This window comes from Atractosteus spatula, chromosome 16 (genome assembly GCF_055471065.1).
Source record: "Atractosteus spatula isolate fAtrSpa1 chromosome 16, fAtrSpa1.hap1, whole genome shotgun sequence".
In the NCBI taxonomy this organism is placed as follows: Eukaryota; Metazoa; Chordata; class Actinopteri; order Semionotiformes; family Lepisosteidae; genus Atractosteus; species Atractosteus spatula.
The window spans coordinates 7,255,474-7,283,000 of record NC_142721.1 but is presented as its reverse complement, the minus strand read 5'-3'; the positions used below and the strand labels follow the sequence as shown (position 1 = coordinate 7,283,000).

Below are 27,527 nucleotides of genomic sequence, written 5' to 3'. Positions count from 1 at the left end.
ATAACCTTTCTGTCCACAAGAAATCCTGTATCTAAACAAAACTAACAATTCAATGGGGTGACTTAAATAGCAAGCAGATTTCTTTAAGTGCATCACCTTTATCCATATTGAACTGGAAGTGGGATTATTAGTATTTCAAGAAGTGTGTGTACACATATTGTCGAGGTGAAATGCACACTAATCAATCTATTAACATCATGTTATGTATGTCTAGCAAGCCCATTTTTTTCAGAGAACGTCAGAAGATGCCAAGAGAGCATATTGCTACCTGATATTTTGACTTAAGCAGACAGAAAAAATGACACAATAAAATTGGCAAATAAGTGTACCTTTGACACCACCTCTGAAAACAACATATAACTGAAACCCGGGCCTGGTTCATGATTAATTGGTACCAAATGATTACCCTTTACTTATACATAAAGAAAATTCAGCATCCATCTTACACTGTACCAGCTGATTTAACTCACACTCCGCTATGAAAACAAACATGCAGTCCTGGAACTTCAAGACCCTTTATTGTTTAATGGAGCGCAAACCTTTTCTTTCTCACAGGATCCTTACATTTAGCAAGTGTGTTTTCTGAAGAGTGCTTTAGACTGCAACCTTATAAAGCAAGTCGTTAACAAGGTACTACAAATTCTTTTTTTATTTTTTATTGGAAGCAGTTGTTACTTAACATTTCTGTTGGGTTTTTTTTTTAAAAAAGCTACGACCTGAAACACATAGGGAAAACAAGATTTTATTCTGAAATTTCAATCTGAGGTTGGTTCATATAGAAAAGCATAATATAACTAGTCTTTGTAGAAAACAAAAAAGCTAATATTGTGGTAGGTGGCTTTCTAAGATCTTCTTAGGCCAAAATGGTCTCCATGTTGACATTTGCTTTGTGAATGCATGGTCATAGACTGACAGCAGGTATGTTACAGATTGTGAACTTTTTAATCAGCAGTGTAAATCTTTGGCAGCCAGGACCAACATCAGTGCTCCATAGGTTCATCAGCTTTTCCTCCTGCTGGCTCTTCAGCCGGCTGTGCAGCCTAGAAATCAAAACAGGAGCAGGCTTCAGTAAAAAAATCCTAACTTTAATTAAAAAACATAATTATTTTTTCTAGAACAAAAATCTTGCCTTAAGTATACAGTTAAATATACTAAGCATGTAAAATTACTGTGAAAAATTCAACAGAAGGATATGTAAAGAAAGCGAAGGCCTTACAGTATAATTTGCTGCATTGTTGTATAAATCCTATACATTTTGGAAAGTGTAATAATTCTTCTTATTCACCTTGAGGGAAACAATCACCCTAATTGTCCCTTAATTCTCTTTAATTTTTAATTTAATTTATATAAATAAAAGAAAGCTACTCATTTTTTAAAAATATATCATACAACTTGGCAAAAAAAACCTTAGCCAATTGTATACTGACTATATATAATTGAATATATATGGAGCAGAACATTGTGCTTATGGAAAGCACAGGAGACATTTTCAGCAAGAGAAAGTTGTGAAAGAACTGTACGGTTAAATATATCTACCTTTCTCTGGGGTCTCTCTTCAAGGCCTTCGAGGAACGGTGCAACTTCGTCATCATCATAGATAGTAAACTCCAGGTCTTTGCCAACAATTCCAATGGAGACATTCTGTGAAGGCCAAGAATGTTACCCTTTAAAGTATTTATTTTTCAGAATACTGAATATGTCATAATAAATAGTAGAGTTAATAATGAATGAATATTAAATCAAACACTAAATGCATTCAATGTCCCCCATATTTAAGCTTAAATACATTTTCAAATTTTTACAATTCAAAACAACTTTAATAATCACTTTCATGGCCTGTTTTTGGACTTGTGTATCAAATCAATTAAGCATGAAGATGTGAAACAAATGGAGCTAAGCAGTGCACAGCCATACAGAATATAAATCTCTGTCAGTGTTAAAATCATTACATACCACATTCCATCTAAACATCTTGCATATCTACTGCTTGCTTGTCAATTATGAAATTGTTATAAGACAAATCACCAGGTTTTCTTTGCATCAGACGCTGCATGAAATATTTACCTTTGTAGTAAGGTCCTGCTCAGCAGGGAGGGTTTCTCTTAAAGCACGGAGACCATGCTGGACAAGTTCATTCAAATTGCCTTGAGAAAAAAAGACAAAGTTTAACACCTTCACGATCCATGATGGATAGTGAGATACTGGAAAATGTCTATTTTGTACTCACAGTCAATAAATTTCTCCATGTTTCTTTCCAGGTAAGTGCGAGCAGACTGGGAACGGGCTCCAATGGACATGGCTTTACAGTCAAAGTAATTTGCTGACGGACACGTCTGGAAGATGTGAGGCCCCATATCCTAAAACAAATGTAAAACTCATTTCAGGGGTACAGAGAAACCATCTCCTCGCAGTTTCAATGTATAACTCCTATCTGGGTTTTCTAAACCTAAGGAAAGCCGATACAAGCAAAGGTCCTGACAGTTCAAAACCCACTATTGTAATAATTTTAAGATCCGTGTTCTCCTTTATCCTTAAGGTGAAACCTGCGCCTCATGCTTCCCCCAATCACCATAGATTCACCTCAGTCAAAACTCACCACTTGACATCTGCCACCTTCAAAGACTGAGAACATCAAGAACCAGCGTGTGTGTGTTGACTGGATGGTAAGTGGTGTGAGTCCTATTAGTAAGACTCACCTTGATGATGAGGTTAACACAACATTAATATGACCAGTGTTTTCAAATGCATCTGAGCTCATGCTTTAATTCAGACTGGCAAACTTCAGATATGTGCTGACATCTCAGGATTGAAGCACAGACCAGTGGAGAAAAGTGTTAATTAATTATTGATTCTCAATACAGGCACTCAAAGGTTAAATAAAATACGTAAAGAACCAATACAGTGATGTAGTGTGACACAGGCATTGGTAAATGCTCTTTTAAATTAGGATCTTCATTGATGGTCACAGAATTTAACTTCTTATTTTACAGAAGATCCTTACGACCACTGTATGAGCAGAGGAGCAGAACTTATTAATCAGAGGCTTCATTGAGCAAAGACATGAAGGATGCAAATTATTAAGTTCCTTAAATACTATTTATATGATTAACATTTGAAAAGGCTGTTTTGCAAAATTCTTTGCAGTTATGTTTCACCTATTACACTTACAGAGCTGAATCTTTTGACTCTAGAAACTTACATCATAACCAGCAATAAGCAACCCAACACCATAGGGTCTCCTTCCATATCGCTGTGTTGGAATCTGGGTTTCTGAAGAATAACTCAGGAAAAAAAAAACTCCTTGGATTTAAATAACATAACTTTTAACAGTGCTTAAAACCAGTACAACACGTGGTCAGCACATTTAGTGCTTCCTGAAGACAAAACAAAGCCACAAGAAAAATAACACTGGCATTTCAAGAGTAGACTTTAAAGTACACATATTTACATGTGACCAAATAAATTACATTGTTACATCAGTCTCGTTTGGTTCACTGTTTTTTTTTTCCAGAAAACAAGCATTATTTCTCTAATCATTTACAAAGAATGGATAAGTGCCCAATAACTTAATGAACACAGTTTAGTCTACTATGGGGTATGTTTGGTTGATGTCCTGATAATGATGTAAAACTCTGATTGAAGAAAAAACAAAGAAAGTGCTACTGCCAACTACTGGCTCTTCAGAACTGAGTGGGGTTTGGCTTACACGACTCATGTATTAGCATGGCAGCAATCCCAGCCCCTTGCTGTTTCTTCATCTTTCTGTTGCTTTTACTGAGCAACAAACATTCTCTTGCATCTTTCTGAAGTCCATTATGTGCCCTACTGATTACACCTTAAGATGTTCAAAGCTATGAAAACGTTTTCAGGGCTGACAATAACTCACAACAACCTAGCATATATAACTGCAACAACATGTAGAATCCTAAAACTTACTCTGAGATAAACCAAAAAGTAGAGCAAATCTATGAAGTCAAAGGATACTACTTCCAATCAAAGCCACCAGGCGGGAAACAGGAAGAGGCCGGTCAAACACAAACCTAGAGTCAAGGCACTCCTGACGCATGAAGTTACTGAATATCAAAAGAAAGAGGGCAAAAAGACATTAATCACAATCCGGATAACTGCAGTAAAAAATCAAACTAAATATAATATAATATAAATGTATCTTTTAACAAACCACAAAAGTCTTGCATCAGCAGTAAGACCCGCAATAGAAATGCCCACGTGGTTGTCAACATGAAGAATCTTCTTCTGGTGAGCAGCTAGCTCAGACTGAGCTCTCTATAGGAAGAATTAAAAATATCAAGAAACATGTTCTGTTACGCTGTGTATCAAAGGTATGAAAAGCTGTGAAGCTGCTTTTCTTTAGCTGAATAAATGTCCCTAGAGAAGCCTATAAGAGAGTTGGTAATCAAATTACAAAACATGAAAATAGATATCTTCCCATTTTTACTGCTGCTATTACTGTACTTGGTTTACTTTGATAATCTACTGCAAAGCTAGAACACAATGATATCTGTGAAGCTAACAGAAGGCCCTTAATTTACATTTAAAAGGATAACGGATTTAAATTTATCATACATGTTTACTACAACCTAGGAAACAATGTAGTGGATAAGGCTTTGGACTCCTACTGTAAAGTTATGAGTTTTATTATAACCAACTGCATACATGAGTACAGTATGAGTTGCATATTCTTGCAATGGACTAGATTCACATCTAGGGGAGAATCATGCACTTTCTGTCAGCGTGACAGTAAAAAAACAAGATAAGCTCCAGCCTGATGAGCTTTGAGATTCAACCATAGAACACCTAAGAAGAACTGATTAAACCAGTATGAGATATCATATAGTATTATATCACAAAGAATAGAAACACACAGAAATAATGAACCACAATGTCAGCAATGAAATGTATACCTTTAGAGCTACAAGAACAGCATGAGTCTTGGACTTAAGGCCCACAGTGGCAGAACCCTGTTTCACTGCCTCCATGGCATATTCAATCTGATGAATACGCCCCTGGAAATAAATGGGAGAGGAGCAGATCAAGTCTTAATGATCAAGTTTTAACGATATTAATAACAATGCAACACTACCAAACAACAACATGATACCTGTGAATGGTACAAGTAAAAACAGCAAATAAATTAATGATTGTTTGCTATTTTAAATCGTACAACCCTAATTCCTTTGGAATGAGGTTCAATTCTCACATACAGTTGATATAAATTGTATTCCTGCAGCATAACCATAAGCTGATAAAAAGTGGTCCTAATTATTACAATTAAATATATGATCAGGACAGAACACTACCTGTTAAGATGTACAGCAAATGTAGTATTTTTTTAAGACAAAATCCATGTAAAGTTTAAATTGATGTCAAAGGCAAAAATAGCTTAAAATAGAAAAAAATGCTCTTACCTGAGGACTCCAAACAGTGACATCGTTGTCATATTGATTACGGAACTGGAAAATAGCAGATGCAAATTAGTAGCATAAACTTCTATTTTTTAGTATGAACTTTAATATATTTTGCATCACTTACTGTACTTTCTGGTCGTTGCATTATGCAGGGTGCAACAGAATCTTAGGGCACAACAGCAGTTCACTGTGCCTGTTAACCACAGCGTGTCTGACTTACTATCTTCATCTAAGTATTGTATTTCTAATGAATAAGAAATGACCACTCAACATTTGTCATCTGTTCTTACTTTTCTTTAAGGTATTCACAAATGCTATCTCCCAAGACCCTTAGATACAAATAATTTATATCGGCAAAGAATTTATATTTGACCTGCCTGCCACACTATCAGAAGAAACGAATGTGCATGCACACACAAATATGCGAACTTCCCTGAGACATCCTGAGACAAGACTTCCAAGTAAACAAGCTCCAAGAAGAGGTAAACACCAGGCTTCCATTGGATTCATGAAGGCAAATGAATTTTAAGTAGTGTCCAAAGCTGGCCGTGGAGTTATTAAAGTGTCTGCTGTTCTACTGCCAACACTTTTTTGGACTGTCTAGCACATTGCTATCCAACCCCAGTACTGGAGGGCCACTGTGTCTGTTTGTTGTCATTCTAACTCAGTTGTTCAGTTGTTAATGACCACAATCTTCTTGTTACTGGGTCAACAGAACCAATTTACCAACTACTCAGAGCTCTTTCAGGTGCAACCACTCAAAGATACCTAGAAAACCTGCAGACACACTGGCCTTCCAGGACCACCTTGGTGTTGCTCAAGAGCTGCCAAAACAAAACCTCCACTGTGTTCCCTATGCCGAAGTCAATGCAAGGTAAGGAGATACCGAACCTGGAATATTGGTTACAACTTGTTACTAACTGTTACAAGTTGACAAAAACGTGCCAAGTCTCCACAACAGGTATCAGAAGTTAACTGGGCAGACCAGCAGAAGATACAAAGTCTTAGTATCCTCAAATGCCATTTGTCAATTACAATTAAGAACACAGATTCTTACTCAGACGAGCTCTGCTACCTTGCAGAATCCTGACAAAGGATGGCATCACAAAGTAATCAGTAACGCCCTTATCCATATGCTATCTACAACTGGAGATTAAAAAGGCATTCTTTCAACCTTCGATATACTTATGTACATCTCCAAAAACTCAACGAAGAAGATTTTAAAAATCCGGTGCTTAATATTAGCACTTCCTCGAGTGTTTTCCATACTATATTGTGGGTTTGTATCAGATAACATCCAGGAACAGTGCTGCACTGACTTCAGAATTCCTTCCCACTTTAAATAAAAGCAACACGTTGAGAAACAAACTAGCTTCCTCTCGATGTCAAGCCGGACCAAGCTGTTACTGAAATTTCTGAAACACAATACTCCAATCATCAGAGCACCGTTTGTGATGCTAATTCATCACCAACGTACTACAGCACAAAACTGCATTGAAAGCGAAAGTAAAAGCGACTACACCAACACCGCTTTTCAAATCCGTTCAGATTATTAACCTGAACGTTCATATATAAATATTGACAAATATATAATTGTACAGGCTAATTGTAAAACAATAACATTTTTAAAATATGCCTTTACATATTGCCTGTCCTAAATAATCATCGTCGCACTGACAAAGGCCTAACCATGAGCCTCTCAGAATACTGATGCCCTCTACAAAAAGAGTTGCATATATTTCAGATTTTACCTTCTTATTATACTGTACGATTGATTTTAACTAACATATCTTTGCAAAACAGCAACTGTAGTAATTAAATCATTCATAATTTATTATTATTTCTATCCCCACGGTAAACGCTTACTCACTCTCCCATCCCCCATGTTGTCTAGGTGCACCTCGCATTCATTTTATCATAAGCTTAAATCAGTCTGTTATTTGATGAGATCGAGAAGTTAAATCTTGTATCCTCTTTCAAGATATTTCAGAAAAGAAAAAATAACATTTTTGAAATCACATTCTCACCATCTTTTCTTCCAAGCTCTGCCTGATGGGTTACACTGGACACCGATTCTGTCAATCTGTTGCTTTTCCCTGAGCTACCAGTCGCGTAAGGAAAAGCAATAGATCGCAGAAAGTCAGTACAGTAAATATCTGAATCCAGGCTTAAGAGCAACACTCGGCAGGCAGCACATGAGGAGTTGAAAGACAGGTATATTGTTATGGGGGAAGTTTGCAATTTTTATGTTTTTCATGAAGCATTTAAAACCAACGACCTACGTCCACCATAAACGCAACCTGAAGCATATTATGTCATTATAAACGAGTTATATAATATATAATAGTATCAAAATTATTTAAAATTAGAAGTTCAAAGTTCGACTGAGCAAATTCCATAGTTTTGGGGTTTGTATTGTATGCACTGCGGGGCATAGGTGAAAAGTTGGACTTTCCCAGCATTTTAAATTTAACTGTATTAAGTTTCATGGAAACTAATTAACTTTTCGTGGTACAGTATATGACAACAGATATTATTAGATAGTACACAACTGATACAAAACATCTATAAACACAACACTTCTATGTTTCCTGAAGTATAAGTTTGAAACATTTTTAAAACATGGTGTAGGACTTCAGCTTATCTCACTAATAGTGAGGTTCAGGAAATAGAGAAGCATCTTTGAGGAAACAGCTAAATCATTGTAAAATTGGAAAATAATTTCCACAAGCCAATTACCAGTAAGCTTAGTGTAATAATAGTCCGTTCTATTAAACAAAACAAAAAACAATCTTGGATTTCCTGTGAGAGGAATACTGAGAACATGTGATGGAATCTAGTACTACAAGTCGTACCTGTATTTAATGAAGGTGTCTTACGCACTCACAGTGCTTTTGACGTAAGTGTACAAATTCATTTAATGTTTGACGTGTGATATTGTACTTCTGCATTCTTGGAGGAATACTAAGACAGCTTTTGGTCACAGAGCAAGCTATGAAGAAAGGAGGTAAAGCATCTCTCCTCTTTTCAGGTGATAGTTTCATTGCTACCAAAACCTAAATCTTCGCATAAAGTTTACAGGATCTTTTTGTTTTATTCTCACAAACTATTTATACTTTAACTTGGTTATTCTCTCGTGGTGCTGCATTTTCTCCTTAATGATTCAAGTGTCACAAACTATCCATTAAACCGATAAATCTGTTTATGTTTGGATTCAAACCACTTCAGAATCAAAACATGCTAAAGATCGTGTAACGGGTCTGCTGTCCAAAAGAAACTGATTCAACAAAACTGTGCATTTCTACTAACAGACAGCATGGTGGCAATGGGAACAGCTGCCTCACAGACCTTGGGCTTTGAGGTCACTTCCAGCCTAGAACACTGCCTTGAGAGTCTTGAAAGATGCTACTGTATAAGAGAATAAAATTGATTGATTGATCGATCGCACAGCGCTTGCATGTTCTCCTTCCTGAGTCATTCTCCAGGTGATCGACTTTTCCCCCATCCTTCAAAGACATGCTGGCTAGGTCGTGTATAGGTAACATGGTGTCACAAATTTACCCCTGCGTGCTGTCTTGTGTGTGTGTGTGTGCGCGCACATCCTGCAATGAAAAGGCATCCATTCTAGGGTGTAGTCTCACCCTGAACCCCCATGCTGGGATGCCTTAACCCTTACTGGGACTGAGTAACCTTCTGAAGATAGATGATGGATATAGTGAAACTAAAAAGTACTGTACAAGTTTGCGAAGTTACATCTAATACCATCATTTTCTTATTATTAATGTATAACTTTAAGCATTGAATACGCGTTGTATTACCGCGGTTTTCTGGGGGACCCAGAGGAAGTACAGTAAAATGCTTCAAGGGCTACGGCGCGCGTTCTGGGTGCTGCAGAGCGCGCGTTCAGGGTTCCCTCGGCACTGTATTAGTAATCAGTATTGCAGGTTGTGACATCTGGGAGGCGACATTGAGTCTAACTTCATGAAAAAACAACATTTTTACCTTCTTTTCCTTTTACCCAAAATGCTCGAGTACGTTTGAGTGACCATGGACCGCGTTTGCTGTCATGTAATAGTACAATAATACGGCGAGAAAAAAAGGGGGGGAAGGATACTTTTGTCGGAATTAAAGGATCTACAATTCGAAACATGGCTGTGAGGGAAGAAGGAGAGGTACTGCACAGTAAAATCAAACACCACGACGGTGTTGGTAATGCAAACAGCACAGAAAGCTTCAGAAACGGCTATGTGAAGAGCTGCGTCACCCCTTTAAAACAAGACCACCAAAGGGGCTTTTTATTTAACGTCTGCAGGTTTTGCAATGCGGATTTAATAGGTTCAAGGCGATTTCGGGCTTCGGCTCTTTACTTTGGTGCAATCGCAGTTTTTGCAGCTTCGCTACTGATTTCCAGGAGCCTGCAAAGTGGACCGAGCTCTTCGCTTCTGCGGACTTTGCAGTCATTTTTGCTGGTCTTCTCACAATCCGTCAGTCCCCTCTTTAGCATAGGCTGTGCATTCTTCTTTTTAACGTTTTACCTGCGGAGGAAGAAGAGGGAAAGTTACAGATGTTGGCTGGTATCGCTACCAGCATCATGCTACTTGGGGGATTTCTTGGTCTTGCAGTTTTTGCATTGGGAAGACAATCAGCATCAGATGCAAATGGTGGGCAGATTGCTCTTTGTGCTGGGCTGTGTGGGCATACTGACACTGATCCCCACTTTGAAACTCAGATACAGTGTTCTGATCTTGGTTTTTGCCAGTCTGGTCTGGCTCGTTTCCTTCACTAGCCTCGAATGCCTGCCCAAGCCTCTGAGACCCCTTCTGGCTTGTCTCGCGGGGGTTTCGGGCTCTCTCCTGGCACTCTGTTTCGAGCATTATTACCTACCAAGGGAAGCGCCACACAGGATCGCTAACGCTGAGGAGAAAGTACCCGTGATCAGACCTAGGAGAAGGTCCAGTTGTGTGTCTTTGGGAGAAACCTCAACAAGTTATTATGGCAGTTGTAAAATGCCCAGGAGACCTTCATTGCCTTGTATTTCCAGGGAACAGGTAGGTCCCCAAAGGCAGACACACATATACCCAGTCTTTTGAATGCCACCGGCATGAAACTTTTGTGGCAACACGAATGTATTAACGCACCACACGACTCAGCTCTTCTAGGAAACAAAGTATTGATGTGTGTTCTGCATTGTGCTATCCATTTTAAGGGGGAGGGGGTAGGTACTGTAGCAGTAACCGTTACATGAACTTGTAAGGCAACATGTAAAACTATTTGCAAGTTCACGTGTTGCAACAGACATGCATTGCCCCCTCAAAGGCTTTTAGTGAAATCCTAGTTTTAAAACAATTCTGCACAGTTCTGCTGCTGAGCTCTTAAAACCAGTTGACAGGACAAGTTTGTTTACTACGAGTGTTGCTTCACCTCAAGTTGTGTATAATTGTGCAAAGTAGGCCTAAGGAACTGTGCACTTTTCAATTAAAAGTAAACAAAAAAAACCGTACTGTATTTGTAAAATTGAATGATGGAACTGGAGTGTTTGCCCCCCCGCACACACGCAACACTCATTTTTCACGTTATGATTAAATTAATATTTTCTTAATCGAATGAACATGTAAGAGAACTCGTAGCTTTGAAAATTTCGATTTTGTCGTTTTAAAATGGGTGCAAACATGGAAAAAGGGTTTTAAAGATCAAATCGTTTTAGTTTAAAACCATCTGGCGTGTTTTATGTGAATTTTTCTTAGCAATCCCAGATACTGATGTGCTTATCATTTCAACGTTCAAATGTGAGGATAATTAATTTACAAGGTCCAGAACAGTAAAATCACACACTTCTTTAGATTTTGTACGGTTTATGTATTATTTTTTAAAACTGGAAATATGCTACAGTGAACTACATTGTTACTGCTGTCTGCAGGCATTTTCCATTGATGAGTAAATTACTGTCAACAAGGAACCTTGAGCACTTTAACGGTTCGCGGTTTGCTTGTTCAATTGAAATGTTCCTAACTATAAAACAGCAAAGCACAGAGGTAAATGACGAGCAATTAAATGTTGCTATTATTAATTTTAAATTGAATGAAAGTGAGAATGGCGGGGATTTAATTTCAGTAGCAGTATTTGATTTGATGTGTGAAGAGTCAGTTGAATGTTGGTGAATACTTTTCTATGCTGTTCGGTTTACCTTATGTACCATAGGATCTACTATGGTGTTAGAAAAGCCCTTTAGTTGGTGTATAATATTTTTAAATCTATTTAGATGTATGTATTTAAGTATGCAGATTGAATGACAATTCTTGGTACATACTTTATTATTATGATTTATCGTGTTTTACTTTCTCGCTATCGAACCTAAGTTAGATCTTGATGCTTTGGGGAATAATAAGGCAGTATTTTAAAATAAAGTTGGTGTAGTATAGCACAGCGCATTGTTTTAAATTTGACGTTCCATAAGTTCATTTTTAGATCCTGCGTAAAGTAAAACACACTTTATAAATGCAAAACTACCTGTTTACCTGCCTTCCTGTGTTTATTTTCTTTGAGCTCACCAAAACAAGCGAGTCAGCAATGAAAAAAAAAGATCTTTATCAAAAAATAGCTGGAACCTATTTGGGGTCGCATGGTAAAATACATATTAACACTGCTTCACGACTCTGTCCTCCAATAAACTTTAAAGTGATATATAAAATCTGTTTGATTTGACTGAGGTCAAGAGGTTTTCATCTGCTAGACTTACAAAACGGACGTGGGAATTGAATCCATTCAGTACAGAGGTGTACTTTCTTAAGAAATCATTGTGTCGTTGCTGTCTCTCAAGTGCACCATTTAATAAAACTTTCTGTATTTTAGAATATAAATTAACTAACTATTGGCGATGTTTGTATATTTGTTTTTATAAAACCTATAACATAAGTGTAATATCTGGGCAAAATGATTCTTCAGAGTTTTTATTAATTTCCCCCTCCTTAGAGAGAAATTAGATACTGTTTTTCTATGTGATAGGATTGTAGGGGGCAGGTGCTTCATATTCATTATATATGCTGTCATTTAAATATATAGTAAATTATTTTCAGCATTTGTGTAAATAGGGAAGAAATACCATAAACTAGTCATGGACTGATTTACTCTCTGATAATTTAACATTACACTGAAATGTGGTATTATCTTTAAAAGCTATAGATAAAATACACATGTGAAAAAAAACTACTTTTGAAGAAAGTTTTTTAAAGTTGATCACATCATTTTATGCAGTAGTTATTTGTAACAGTTATGCTGTTAATTTACAGTGTGTAGATGAATTTACTGTTCTTTTTATTGAAAAAAACCCTCAGATTTAGAACACAAAAGAGCTTATGGTTATTGAAAGTTCAAAATAATTATTTTTATTACTGTATTTTCACATATTTCAAAGAAACATAACATAACTTTTGAACATTCTTGAAAGTCCTGTGTTGAATATGTCTATATATGCTGATAGACTTTTTTACAAGAAATAATGGAAACATTTCCTCTGTTAATTAGAAGTGTAACCCATGGATAAAGTTCTAGACTAAAATTAGTTTCTGATAATGTGTTTGGTGTGAAACAAATAGAAAAATTCTGCTATATATGTGTCACTCTGATTCACACAATAGTTTAAAAACACACCTTAGCCACGTTACAAGCAAAAAAGGTACAAATGACACATGCAGAGAAATATCATTAGAAAGGCCATGCCTCATGAGGTCATATTATTTTATTGGAAGTTTCTTTTGACCTTGGTCTGGGTTTTAAAAGAAAATGTACAGTATAGTGGCCTACAGTACATTGTTTCCTAAAAAAAAAAGGAAAGACTGGCTAACATTCAAAGTCTACACTTTTCAAAACAGGTCTTGGATGGTTAAACAGATTTTGCGGTTTCTGTTTTTTTTAACAAAATGGTATGGTATTACTTTGTGTACATTTCTTCTTTCTTGTATTACTTAAAATGCCAGCACGTGACAGTTTTAAGATCTCTTTTAAAAATATTTCTGTATATCTTTTTGATATATTGAAGATTTTGTGTAATAATTAATATAGTTGTAGTAAGAGGACTGAGGGATGACTGTTTGCATCAGGCGTCACTATAATGCCTCATTTGACTCCCATACTGAAGTGTTGCAATTAGGTCAAAGATTCTTCCTTATTAAAGCTTCATTTTATGTTATGTAGCAGCTGCATTGTTATTGAAAATTCTGTTATGAAGAGGTGTGTTAAAATTAAAAACATTGTGGATTAACTAAAGCAGACATGGATTTCTTAAAGAAAGGATTAGCAGAAGGACTGGAGTATAGCTTGCAGAATGTAGGCAAGCTGTGTTTTTTCTGCAGAGGACTTGGTTCCTCTCAGCTAAACTCCTCACTACCCACTGGTTGTGGCTTCCTTACCCTTTTTTACTAGCTCCAGATTTATTGTAGGTCATGTATTAAAGTATATAGTATCATACAATTGTGGAATACCTTTCAATTTACGCATTCAGGCAGCACGCATCACCACTGAACATTTTAGAAACTTCTGTAGTACAAAAAAGAGCTTGTCTTTCTTTTGGTAAGACTATAGCAATTCATCCCACAAGGCAGCATAGCAAAAAGATGGTAATCCTTTACGTTTGCGTGCATTAAACTGTACTGTCCTGTTTTTGAATGGAATTATAAAGTAATGGGCACCTTGGTGGCACAGTGTGTGGCACTGTTACTTTGCAGTGCCAGGGGCATGGGTTCAATTCCGGACTTGGGGTGCTTTCTGTGTGGAGTTTGCATGATTTCCCCCTTTTTACCAGGTGCTCCCTCTGTCCAGACGTGCTGGTAACTTAGGTGGGCTCTGGGAAAATTGGCTCAAGTGTGTGTATCTGTTCTAGTGTGGGCCCTGCAATGGACTGGTGTCCTGTCTGGGTGTATCCTGCCTTGTACCCACTGCTTGCCAGGATAGGCACCGGGTCCCTGTGGCTCTGTATTGGATTAAGTGATGAGAAAATGGGTGGATGTATTACGAAGTGATCTTTAATTCAACTACAGTTTGTTTATTTTTGCAGCCATAGTGGGTGCAAATAGGCTTTACATTAACTTTGTATATTTAGAACAAATTACGCTAGCTGTGTGTAATGTTTCTTTTCACACTTCCTTGAGCTACACTCAGTGACTCTTCTTTGCAAAAAATGAATTACAGCAAAGTAAGGTTCCAACTTGCCTGCCCATTGTAAAGGGAGATAATTAGTGCAATTTGACATTGCTAAAAATGTCTTCACATGCTTTGGTTATACAGTACAAATGGGTTGTCACGTATTGGAGCTTAAATTGCCAGTTTTGTAACTCATGTAAATTAGTTGTGTTTTGAAAGACTATAGTTGTCGTCCATTTTGATACATCACAGTCTTTGCTAGTCTCAGTTCCTTGTTTCATTCCACCACTAAATCAAATTTGCGCAAGGTGAACCTAATGTCCGACCTGATCCTTTTTGTGCACCAAGCTGAGAAACAAGTATTTCTGTTATTGATCTCCAGATGTTGTTACAGGTTGTCATCTTATCTTGTTGAGAATAGTGATGACAGTGCTGGACTCCCTTATGGGTCCCAAGCTAAATTAGTAGTAACTGTGAGGTCAAGATCTCTGGCCTGTGGTATCCCATGTGCATGACTTACCTTCTGCATTGTTCAGTGTAATGTTTTATTGTAACACTGATGCTCTCTTGTCTATAAAATCAGAACTACACTTCAGTCTTCGCTTACATATTTTAAAGGTTTATGTGTACACAATGTAAAAGCAGCGCACTGTGCAGTTTAGGTGATGATTTCAGTCACGCACAGTTCCCTTCAGAGTAAACATTCCCCTGTGGTTGTAGTTACTCATCCTTGTCATTGCTAACAGTCCAGATTTTACAGAACAAAATTGTACTGATGATATAAAGGTAGCTGTTCGAATGTCAGCAACTCCCACATATTTAAAGTTCTGTTTTATTATCACTGTGCAGTTGCATACTTATAAACACGAGGCTCTCCTGCAATGCTTGTCAGACTAGTAAAATCTTGCTGCAGTTGTAACATTATTTTCTATGAAAACTAACATTCTTTTCTATTTAAACTACCATCTTCTGTTAAAATTAAAAATTAAACATTTTAACAGCCATAAAATATTCTTTTCTCTGCCTCCATTTGAGTTTCAGGTTAAATTTTTAAATCTTGCTAGGGAGAAGTCCTTCAAAAACATTTAGAAGGGAAATATGTTCCTACCAAAAAATAATTTTAAGCAACTATTATCATTACAATTTGTTTATTTTTTTACAAAGACTGTGAATTTCCTTTTAGTTCATATTCATATATTCTCACACGCATTATAATGGGGTTATTGTGCCTTTATGGTAACACATTTTAGGGTAGATGTCTACTCAGGATTTTTATTTTTTATTTTCAGAACTGAACAACTATTTGCAACTTCATGTACATAGAATGAATAGGAAAAATACATTGTAAAGTGTCTTGTTATGTTGGTAAGTTTTGGTCTAATGGAGTACATAGTAAATCTTTTTAAGTCATAATTTACATATATGTGCTGCGGCCTTACAAATTGCTCTCATTCCTAATCACATTTTTTATTTGACTTTCTGAAATGGAAATAGATTTCATACTCATATTTCATTGTAGTTCTGAAATATATTGGAATTCCTTAATTCATTTCAATTGATTTTTGGGCAGAAGCACCACATAGAGAATGAAAAAAAGAGTCTGAAGTATTTTAGCTATGAATGAGAACTTGGAATTTTTTAAACCGCCCTAGTACTTTCTTGATTAGTGATTGTGACCTTTTTTGTTCAGGTAACTATTGTTTAGAAAAGCAACACTGAGGTTTCTGATACCAAAACATTTCCTTTTGCGGGCATTTTCTCTCTTCGACTACTGTACTGCCTTTACTATTACAACGCATGATTTCTCACTGAGAGTTGTGATCTGAGTGAAGGTTTTTATGAACAACGAACTCTTCTGTTGATGATAAAACCTGAGATAATGTTAACCCTGGTGTGTCTGCAAAATGTCTAGCCACTACGCATTTTTTTCTATGAACGTATAACCTTTTTTGAAATGAGTGTAGAAGGGTGGGTCAAACCATTCATAGATAAAGACATGTAAATTCATCAATTCAGTTTGATTCAGGGCTCATTTGGAATCTTACTCTTTGTCAGGTTTACTTGAAATAGATTAATAGAGAATCAATAGGAAGCTCTCTTATGGGCTGGAGGACAACAGGTAGAATGACGCTAACCTTCAAAATGGATCGCACTAAAACTAAACACTGAGCCATCATTACTTCCTTTTTAAGGAACAAGAAAAGCAAACCAAACATATTGGCAATTGGTGAGTGTGTATGCTGATGGTGACCCAGAAAGCTAGGTACTTATTCTGTCACAGATGGCATGAGGGCCTGTGGTAAGAACTAATAAAGGCAGTTTGTCACATCAATATACTGTATATGAGAAAGCAGTACATTTTGGCATTTACTTTGGAAGTATTTTGATGACCACCCAAGAGCATTTGAGGATATCCCAAGTCTTACTACTCCATATGCACCAATGAAAAGAATCAGGTCCTCAGGTCCCGCAAAACCTTCAGTAATGACCTAAAGGTTTATGACTGTTTCACTGTAGATGATGAGACAGGGATTCACCATCTGTGTGAAGTCTTGCTCCTTCATGTTCCACACTGTAATCACTAGCAACCAGGACACGATGCACTCAAGCTTCAGTGGGCAAAACCTTGGCAACAATTTTGTGAAATTTAAATGAACCCTTCAAAATTCAACTTTTATATTACCTGTTTGTTGGGAAAGGCAAGCCCAGGGGTGTTGGAATGCTGGAGATAAACACAGCTTTTTCGCAGGAAGCCAACAATGTACAAGTGTTGTGAAAGCATTCTTAGTAAGTTTCACTTGGTGAATTATGTACCTTATGTATACCATATCTGCCTCTGGTTGGTTACAGTTTAAAAATCTGACGGTTCTCCTTAGTGAACAGGACTTTGCAAATAAGTAGAATATTTTGTCTGTCCGTCAACCTTAAGAGTTCTGTATTTGTACTGGGGATGCCAAACATGTTTCATGGATTACCATGAAATATGTTTTGTGTGCCAGATAACGCTATTTGGTTTTTAATTTGGTGAATTTTGTAATTTAGTGTTTTTATTAGCTGGTCTAACATTGTTTTATAGCAAAACTAGCAGTGATTTAAGAAGATATTTAAAAATGTTACCCTTCTCAAAGAGCAAACTAACAAAGACATATATTACTTATGTTCTGTAAAATGGCAATGGATTCTTAGGGTATTGTAGCTGCCTGCAAAAGTCTCTGCTTTCCATAAATGCCCTTTTGCTGCTTGTTTTTGTTCTGCAGTTAGTTCAGATGGTGAACGTTTTTGTTTTCTAGACTAGACTTGGTGCAAGGGAGCTCTCTGAAAACCTACACTCACACCTTCAGGATAATGTGAAGAGATAGAAAGGCACACTACATTCTGTATTTTGAAAGCAGTTATTAGAATGGCAGCACATGTTTGTGCAAAGTGCAAAGAAAACCAAAAAAAAAAGAATTGGATGACTGTATTCATTATATGACAAATTTGGTTTACTTTTCCACTTAGAAAAATGTTGCAAGGAAGGCCTGATGTTGTGGCCAGTCACGTTCATCAGGGATGATTATACCTTGCCGGTATTTCAACACAGAAAACAAAAAGAACATTAACAGCCTCAATTTAACCAAGTGAAATGCATTACAAAAACAATTTCATGCATAAGCATCAATTAGTACAAGACATTCCAATCACATGTTCACATTAAATTGCTCTTTATTATAGATAAATATTTATTTATGCACACAAATCTTGTGAATTGGATATAAAAGCTTAGCAATAGTAAACTGTAATATGATGTTGTTATAGAAAATACACATCTTGATGAATTAACAAAACAAAGCAATAAAATGTGCATGTAAAATATAAAACATCACATAATTACACGGTTATTTTGAATATTAATCATTTCCTTTCACGTTAACCATACAATACCTTCGGCATGATTCTTACATTGATAAATGAAACTAGAAATCTTAACCATGTCGCTCTTCACAAGTGGAAAAAAGTAGATATGTTGCAGAAATTGTACAATACAGCTTTTCATATGTTGCATTTTTAATGGGCTACATTACTATCCTCTTTTGTATTGTTTCAACAAGTGAATTTTAATATGTGCATATGTTTAGGGTCTAACTAGACTGTATTTAAAATTGATTTAAATGTAGTAAATAAGAAGGCTTTTAAAGGTTTGATGTTGACTGATCACATGGTTATTACAGTAAATGTGCCTGTGTGTTTCTTTTACAGCCTTTTTATTGTTGGAGCAATGTTTAGTGTATCTCCAAAGTCTTCATGGGAATTTTTCTTATTTTAGTGAGTGAGGGATTGACTTTCTTCTGTGTCAGCAGACAGGTTACATGACAGTTATCAGCTTGAAGTATCCATACATGATAGAGTTCTTTCTGGGAGCTCTAATATCATATTATTTATTGATCCCTTTAATAGGAACAACTGTGGGACCAGCCTCTGTGGCTGTACTATGAAACATGAAGGTGTGTTTTGTGATAGGGTAAGTTTTATCGTGGAAAGAAGCACAAGTGATGTTGGAAAAAACTTAAGCACTGTACAACCAAACCTTTTCAGAACACCTTTCTTGTTTTTTCAGCAGAGCAATGGATTCTGCTCAAGGATAAAAAATGACCTCTTTTCCAAAAGAGAAAATATAAATAAATATATAAAATAAAAGAGAAAATATAAATATAAGAATATTTATCCTTATTATGCAAGAGCTGGAATCTGATCCATGCATCTCGCATATTATTATTTTTTTAAAATAAAAGACTGCCTCTGAAGTGTTTTACCAATTGATTTCCTTCTAGCTGTAGGATTGTTGTTTACTTTATTTCACTAAGAAAGCTGAAATTGCTTTCCTGGCACCTCACTTGAATGAAATGAATGAAACAACAACTGATGTATAGTTGTGGGGCTAAGAAAAGAAAGAAACCGAGATGAAACAAAAAAGTCTATTGTATAAGTAAAAACTTTACTTTAAGAAAGAAACGACTGTAAACCAGTTTTGTTGTCACCTGTTGAAAGAAGTGTCCGTGATGAATTATTGTTCACTCCCTTACAAATGCAGTAAAGTTGTATTCCTGTGAGATGTCATTGGCTGTTGCTGCTAGACAAAAGCATGATAAGAGTTTTCTTCTTTTTTTAGAAATTATTGTTTTGTTTTCTTAAGGACTCATAATTTCCTCCTCCATTTTGTTATTATGACACAGACCATACTGCACGTTCAGTTTCCTTTGACTCTGAGAAACAGCAAGGTCATTGGCCAATCAGATGTGACTGGAAGGTGATGGTTTCGATTGACAAATGAAAGGACAGCTGTGGCAGAAGGAACACAGCTGCTCTTCAGATATGTACCCAATTCACAAGGGGAGTGTGGACTAAAATAGGCAGGGAGAACAAAAAGGGAACAGAATGTGAAAAAAGGAGCACTAGAAAAAAAAACAGGCTAGTGCGCCGTCATATTTTAGCCTAGGTAGAAAATTGCTCTCTGAGTAAAAATAGTCATTCTTCACCATTCAGGAGTAGATCTTCTGCTTCCTAATGAAGCTGATGTGATCGAGAAATTAGTTTGCCCTCTTTTTAAGGATTCATACTAGTTTTTAGGCTACCTACTATGTGGTGTTAAATGTGTACAGTATCTCCCTGTAAATAACCTTTACATAAGAAGGGTCTCCTCTCCCAATTTGTAATTAAATGTAGTCTGTAATTAAAAGATTTGTTGGCATGCAGAACAAAGATGGCACTGTACATACAGTATATGTAACATTTTACTAGAAAATTAATTGCAGTTGAACTTGAAATTGAAAAAGGAAAGTAAAATATTTTAGAATGTGACTGAAATATGATATACACAGACTTGAAACATATGTATGCTGTACTCAAAACAACAATATACCTTTTAGCTTTATTGCAAAAGTGAGCCTGGGAATTGCTTTTAGGGAAATGTCTGGCACTGAAATGTCACGTAAAACAGGCCTTTTCTTCCGAGTTGCACAATGTATAGATTCTGCACAGAAGAAACTTTACATGATTGTGTGTAGTAATCCAATTTGCTCCAAATTAGAGGTAGTCAGCATTATGCTGATGGTTTGTCAACATGCAGGTTATAAGGCAAATGGGCAGAGTGAATCCTAGCAACTAAAGGCAAATATGCTCTCACACGTCAGTGCCACATTGATGTCAGCAACTAGTTCCATTTGCTTGTGAAGTCCTTTTGTTTTAAAGCATATTTACAATGGGCCAGTTCAATGAGCATGCTTCAGTGAATAGGGGCTTGCATTACGCTGTGTAATTACAACTACATCTGGATTTTACCTGGAATCACCCAGATGCAGAATAGTCTAATAATATTCTGGAGTTACAGAATTTACAGTTACAAAAAATGACAGTTATACCAATATCAGAATAAATTGGAAAAGTATGTATAAATGTTATCCCACTCATGTAAAACACACAATGATGTATCAAGTTTTTGAAATCACATTTTTTAGTCTCTGCTCAGATAAAATTGCTGCACAATTTTAAAAAATTTTGAAAAGTTTTTTTGTATTGTATTTAATGTTTTACTCTAATTCTAATCAATGTCTTAAATGTTTAAAACATTCTTAAATATTTTTTTATTCTTTCTTTCTTAATATTGCTGCACAAAATGATGCCAGAGTAGTTTATGCACTGAAAATGTCTTAGTATTTGCACTTTGAAAATTAGCCATGTGCCTCTGATTTTCCATGTTTGATATGGAGTTTGTGGAGTTTACTAAGAAAGAGCATATTGTTTATGCTGAAATACAAATGAACAAATTTTGCATCTGTGCGTAATGTAGACCATTGAATTTGAAAGGGAAATTATAATTTACCAGCTAGTATTTTTTTTTGTAGTTAGTTTTTTTCAGCACATTAGAAATTAAATGCTTAAAGTGTAAAGTATACATATCACCAAGAAATCTACAACCCCCCCCCCCCCGTAGATATAGGAAATTTTATAGAAAATATTAATTTTTATATAAATTGTTATTGTTTGTGTTATCTTTTTGCTGACCTTTTATAAAATAAGTCTGGATACTTCTACTTAATTCAAGTTATCATGGATGTGAACATTTTGTTTTATAAGCTCATTATAAATACATAAGGAGTGTGTTTGTCTGACTGTTCACAACAGGTCACAGCTCTTTTTCTGCTGATGTAAGGGCTTTTAGCACAGGTGTTTATCATTTCAACACATTAAAAAGAACGGTGACAACTTAAGTGTTGCTGAGGTATGTCTGTCTCTGCTTAAATGCATTAGAGTTTGACCTAATTCTCATATTCACAGAATAACACCTCTAATTTGAACACCTGTGAATCTGCCATTCTAATGTCCTTTGTGCATGTTGATAGGATTTTTTTATTTTACAATTTATAAAAGAAAAATAAGCTGAAAATATAAAACCCCTGCCTGAAAGTATAAAATATATTCCATGATATAGACTTTTTTCTCTGTTTATATTTTATATTTTTTGGATGAATATTTGTGTTGTCTGCTGTGCACAGTTGCTGTCACCCCAATTCCCAGGAATTCTTCTTCATTGTTTTCACCTCTGGGGACTTGAAAACTAGGAAGAATAAATATGGTTATTTAAAATGAAAATAAATTAATGAATAATTTACTTTTTGTGGCGATGATGCTGGTTCTTCTATTGTACTGTTTGATTCCTGAGGGCCCTCAGATGCCTTACGAGACTTGAGTATTAAGCGAGCACATGATAACTGAAGGAAAACAAAAACAGGTTAAGTGATTTGTTCGGGGTCAAACTATGATTCAGAGCCTTGGCTGGGGTTTGAGCCAGGAGTATGTACATTTATCTGATTCTGAATCCTTCACTTTAACAAGACAGGTACATAGTTACCGTGAGTTTAATCTATGTTTCTTTACTATTGCATGCCAATTAAAATGCAAGGCACATTTGATCATAAAGTTTTTCTACTCTGAAATATATATGCTTTTTTTACACAATAACGTTACATAAAATCATTAACATTCACAAATATATTTAGAAATTTACATCAGAAATAGCCAAGGGTATGAGGTGGTAGATGTTGTTTGATAAAATACAAGTGGATTATCAATATCCAGTATGCCAAATGCTGTTTATTGGAAATGTTTAATAACCCGATATATTCAATTCTGGATTTTGTATATGATCATGTATGTAGTACATACATTTTCAACATTATATTTCCATCAACATTAAGTTTACCAAATTAAATACAATTTTATGTTAAACTTTTAATGTGTATTGAATTAATATATCTTGTAAATACCTGCAGTTCTGTTTTCAACAGTTTAGTTGTACTCTAAACAATCTGATTTGACTTTCTTTGTGGCTGGAAAAGAAAACTGTAGGGTATATTGTTTATTTTTGGTATTATAGCTTAATTTCAGCAAACATTAGTAGTCTGCTTTAATATGTCAAGCAATGGTGTGAGAAAGTAGACAGATGATCTAAAGGACCACTATGCACAGTCTTCCTGATATCAATATGCTGAATACTAATATGACTGTTTAAAGTTGGACATCTTCTTCATTACGATGGCTAGTATATTTTGATCACTAGTATACTGGAATCACACATCAAGGAAAAAAGTGTCTATGTAACTCTATGTAACATGAGCTGTTATATAAAAAGTGTAAAAATGTGTCTTCAGTGTCTTTGACTCTCTGAAAGTGCTTGTAATCCAGTGCAAAACTGTTTAATTCAAAGCCAAGAATTATATGTAGCCATCTGTGGGGACAGACAATTGCAGTTTTGTTTGATTATTCAAAAAGCAGGTATTGTATGTCTTCTCCTATGCTAAGGTCTAACTGAAGTAATTAAGCACAAAAGCAAACTATTTTCAAGTGGTTTACATCTAAGTAAATGCTTCTTATTAAGATGTTGTTTTGTAGTTTTTACAGATGTTATCCAGGATTTTGTTTTCGTGATGGTGATTTGGTCATAAATATGAGAAAGTCTTTTTCATCTTTATGATGAAAACATCTTGTTTGTCCAGTTTATGATTTCAAGCCTGAGTGTTACTGAAATCATTCTCATTGTTATTTAGCATCATATTTGGAAGCTTTGGGATTTCTAAGCTAGATTAGTGAGTATGACAACGAAGAAAGGGCAATTTACTTAACCGCGACTTATGGAAAGCAATGGGGTGCATTTTTAGGTCAATACTAGGAAGTTACTATTGTAATATCCATACTGTGCTGATAAGCACCTTGGTCCCTGAAGTACCCAGCTTGAGCACCAGTGAAAATTCTTTTTTAATAAACAAGTGATAGAACACCCCTGCTTTACAGAACCAATCATTGCCTTTTTTTTAGAGAGCACTGAGTTGTATAAAGCCTTTTATAGCTGAAAATAGAATGAGATTTTAAAGCATTGCTTTAAATAAATAAATGACTGAGATCGAACCCTATAATTTAGAGAATGTAACTGCTGCTGAATTAATATTTATAGTTTTTCCAGACCTTTACAACTGCTAACCTTTCCCCTAAGGATATCTGGAATTCACATTTGTCAACTATGTAATTTACTTAATGGGAATTAGCTTGTTTGAAAGTAGATATTTTGGTTGAAAAGAGTTATAGCAAATCCTTCATAGTTTTGACAGGAAAATTTACGTAAAGCATCAAAGAAAGAAATATTTTTGAGATGTGAAATATTTTGATTTTTTTAAGTGAATGGAAAAGAATAATCACAAGAAAAGCATACTTCACTATAATATATATATTAATTTTTAGGAGTAAATGTTGAATAAATGAGCCCACTTGTAATGGGCATTATGTGATAGAAACGATGCACAAAAATAAATTGATTTTTAATTGTATAATTATTAGAAAGGGGAGAGGGACACAAAGCATGGGAAAAAAGATCATTTTCAATTTAATATTACTCATATACCGTAAAAGTAAACTTTTCATCATTTGGATATTGTTCTGTGTAGACCTTTAGTTATAGAAGACCGTGTTCTACGAAGTGATGAACTGTTGAATTTGTGTGTTGTGTTGAAATATTGAATGAAATTGAAGCGCTCGTTTTGGTTGGTACTGCTTGCCAGGGGATTTTTTCTCAGCATGTTTCCCTTTTTAAAGTCCTAAACACCACGAGAAACACTAATCAGCCCATGAACACGGGCACCTGTAACTTGATTTAATTTTATACCTCTGTCTTCCTTTTGCCAAATAAAAGTATTCCAGGTTTTTTAAAAATACATTTAAATATTGTCTTCTTATGTAAATAAGGTACTATTTCTCTGCTTGGGAATCGTATTGGATATGATAAAATTGAACAATCATATTAGAAAAATATGGCTCCTGCAGGACAGATTAAAATCTAGTTAATTATGGAAGATGCACTTCATGTGTCTGTTTTTTCATCCTCAGATGCATTAACATTAAAACTAGATTTGCAGGGCTTGTCTATGTGGAATTTCCAATGGCCCGAGACAGTCGGACATGTGCAATGGCTTTGCGTTGCTAGAGTGATCTTAGAACATTTGTGCTATCTCATAATCTATTAATGTGATAGCATTATTAATTGCATGGCCAAGCTTCCTGGAAAATGTTCACCCTTGTCTGCTCAGTGATTTGCCACAGAATCCCCATTCCCAGCATATACACAGAAACAAGATAGTACATACTATGTGAGCATTTCCTATGAAGTCTCAATGTATTTTCAGTTTAAGTCTTTCATCAGAGAATTCAGACAAAATAAAGTTGTATTTATTTACTTTTATTTACTCAAAAAAATGTTTGATTGGCCTGTAACTTCAGTGAGGATTTTTGACTAATAAAGCCTGTTTTATCCCTTTGAATAATAACTTCGCTAGAGGAAGCAGGAGACAAGGGGAGATTAATGAAGACTTGATAATCAAAAGATACACTTGAGAAAGAGCAGTTTTGCAGACAGGAAATGGCAAAAAAAATAGTTTCACCCCAAAATGGAGATGTTATGGGAGAACAATTATAAACTTTTTTTTTAAATTACAGGCATAAATGTTTTCATAATAGCTTTCTAATGTTTTTCTACTTCTCATTTTCCCATGATGCTCGTAAGAATGTTTTCTCCTAATCTGGGAACGTGCAGTAACAGCCCTATGCAAACGCTGATCAACATAGCAGACAGCATTTCAAATCACTGTTCTATAAATCTAAATCCCCACACAGCAGCGGAAAAGATTTTACAGAGCATTCATGTAAAAGGAGGTTAAAATGGCAAAATAAATATAATTCCTATCACTTTCAACTTTTTAGTATAAAATAATTAGTTTTCTGCTCTATTTTCTCTGGTTCTAAATGTAATCAGTAGTAGTAAACAGAGAATACCTCACACATACAGTACTGTTACTACAAGGTTATAGTATACATACAGCAGTGCATTTTATACGATTATGTTCACAGAATAATTCCTTGCAGATGGAGGAGAATGCACTTTCTGTCCAGATGAAAATAAGAAAGACACTATGGTAGTTGGCATCTCAGAATGAAATCCATGAGACTATGAATGGACTAATGTTTTTTTGTTTGTAAATTTGGGTTTAGAGCTGAGCCCCCTGCCTAGACACATTCTCATCCTCCAACCTTTTGGTTAAGATGATGTCGCTAGGCCTTTGGATGTCTAGTGGAAGCTATATTTTCCACCTCTCTCTTTGTAAACATGTCTACAAAGACAGAGTTGAATGAAATCCCTTCCGTGAGTATTTCAGCTGTCAATCAGATCATCAACCCAAAGGAAGCCATTTGGCTAATTAGTTTGATAATTGGTGATTGATTCATCTTGAAGGAGACTTGGAAGGTACCTCAACAACTAACTGGGTGGCTTGTTCTAGAGTCCTAAAATGCAAAACTCCATGCTTTACAGTGACAATGCTGCAGGGAGCGGCCATACGAAGTTGTAACCTGATCTCATGATCTTTAGAAGCTAAGCAGGGCTGGGCTTGGTTAGTTCTGGGAGACCTTTGAGGAAATCAGGTAACTGCTGCAAGTGGTAGGCTAGTAAGTGACAATTTGACCTTGTGATACTTTGTGACAAACTTTGTGACACTTTGGCTAGTACGTGACACAAAGTTTGAAATTAAAGCCCCATGAATGTAACAGGTTGCATTGTGCTGTAGGAAGTGTTAAACTCAGGGCCCTACTACTTGGCTATTAAAGATCCTATGACTGTAAATTCCACTGTAGGTTTGCATAACATGGGTTAACTAAATCCCCCCCCCCTTAATTCAGTCTCTGCTTGATGTGTTCCTGTGTACAGTACAAAATACACTGGGATACTTTAGATTGAAACTTTAATATTTTTAAGGGATTTTTCTTATTTTTATTCTGTTGCCTAAAATGAAAATATGCATTTTGTGAATAGTCCTGAAGTCTGCCATTTTATAGGATAGGCAAAAGCTACCATAAAAAACATACTTAATGCAAACCCTTGAGAGACCTCTTGAGTGATGAGCTCAGCCTAAAGCATGTAATTGCCAATTAGGTCATTTAGGAACTCTCTTGTCTGTTAGATTCTTGATTTTTGCACTGACATTTATTTTATATTTTCCCCCTTTTTAAAATTGTTTATTTAATTTCTGTGAACCAAAAAGATTTTTAAGTTGCAATACAGCATCAACATTGCTAAATAAACAAGTTGAGATAAAAATTAGAGTTTAATTAAAATTGGTTATTAAAAATAATCTAACGCCACCCATTAATAAATGTTTTTTAAATATTTCTAAAGTATTGATATATGAGGTTATTTGATATGTTAATGTTATCTTATTAATTCTACCTTTTTTTTTAATTCAACAGCCTGTGTATGTGGAAATAATGTGGAACCAGTAGTCTTGTGTTTGGCATGTGCCTAAATATATCTGTCTGCCTCATAGAAGCTCAATCAAATCAATTCAAATCAATAGGAATTGTGACCAGAAATATCAAACATGTAAAAGAAAT

At 35.6% G+C, this 27,527-nt stretch overlaps 2 protein-coding genes across 2 annotated transcripts in view; one reads left to right on the top strand and one right to left on the bottom strand.

Moving 5' to 3' along the window:
- Positions 1-501: 501 nt before the first annotated feature.
- psma1 (proteasome 20S subunit alpha 1) lies at positions 502-7,549 on the bottom strand. Its single transcript, XM_088934609.1, has 10 exons — positions 7,454-7,549; positions 5,427-5,471; positions 4,923-5,024; positions 4,181-4,284; positions 3,985-4,073; positions 3,200-3,270; positions 2,228-2,357; positions 2,065-2,144; positions 1,537-1,641; positions 502-1,040 (listed from the first exon to the last, which is right to left on the bottom strand). Exons 1-10 carry the CDS (start codon positions 7,454-7,456, stop codon positions 981-983), a joined length of 789 nt encoding a protein of 262 aa, XP_088790735.1. The 5' UTR covers positions 7,457-7,549; the 3' UTR covers positions 502-980.
- A 1,804-nt stretch (positions 7,550-9,353) lies between these two features.
- The window catches only part of pde3b (phosphodiesterase 3B), a 69,774-nt gene continuing 51,600 nt past the window's right edge, over positions 9,354-27,527 (top strand). The window contains exon 1 of the mRNA XM_088934805.1: positions 9,354-10,474. Within this exon, the coding sequence (XP_088790931.1) occupies positions 9,575-10,474 (900 nt within the window). The 5' untranslated portion in view covers positions 9,354-9,574. The remainder of the gene's footprint in view (positions 10,475-27,527) is intronic.

Bases quoted from the DNA above. Each gene is read 5' to 3' on its own strand.
- psma1 (XM_088934609.1), bottom strand. The intron at 4,285-4,922 runs GTATACATTTCA...TTCTTCCTATAG, and splicing joins CTGTTCTTGTAGCTCTAAAG to AGAGCTCAGTCTGAGCTAGC. The intron at 1,642-2,064 runs GTAAATATTTCA...TGGCCTTCACAG, and splicing joins AGCAGGACCTTACTACAAAG to AATGTCTCCATTGGAATTGT.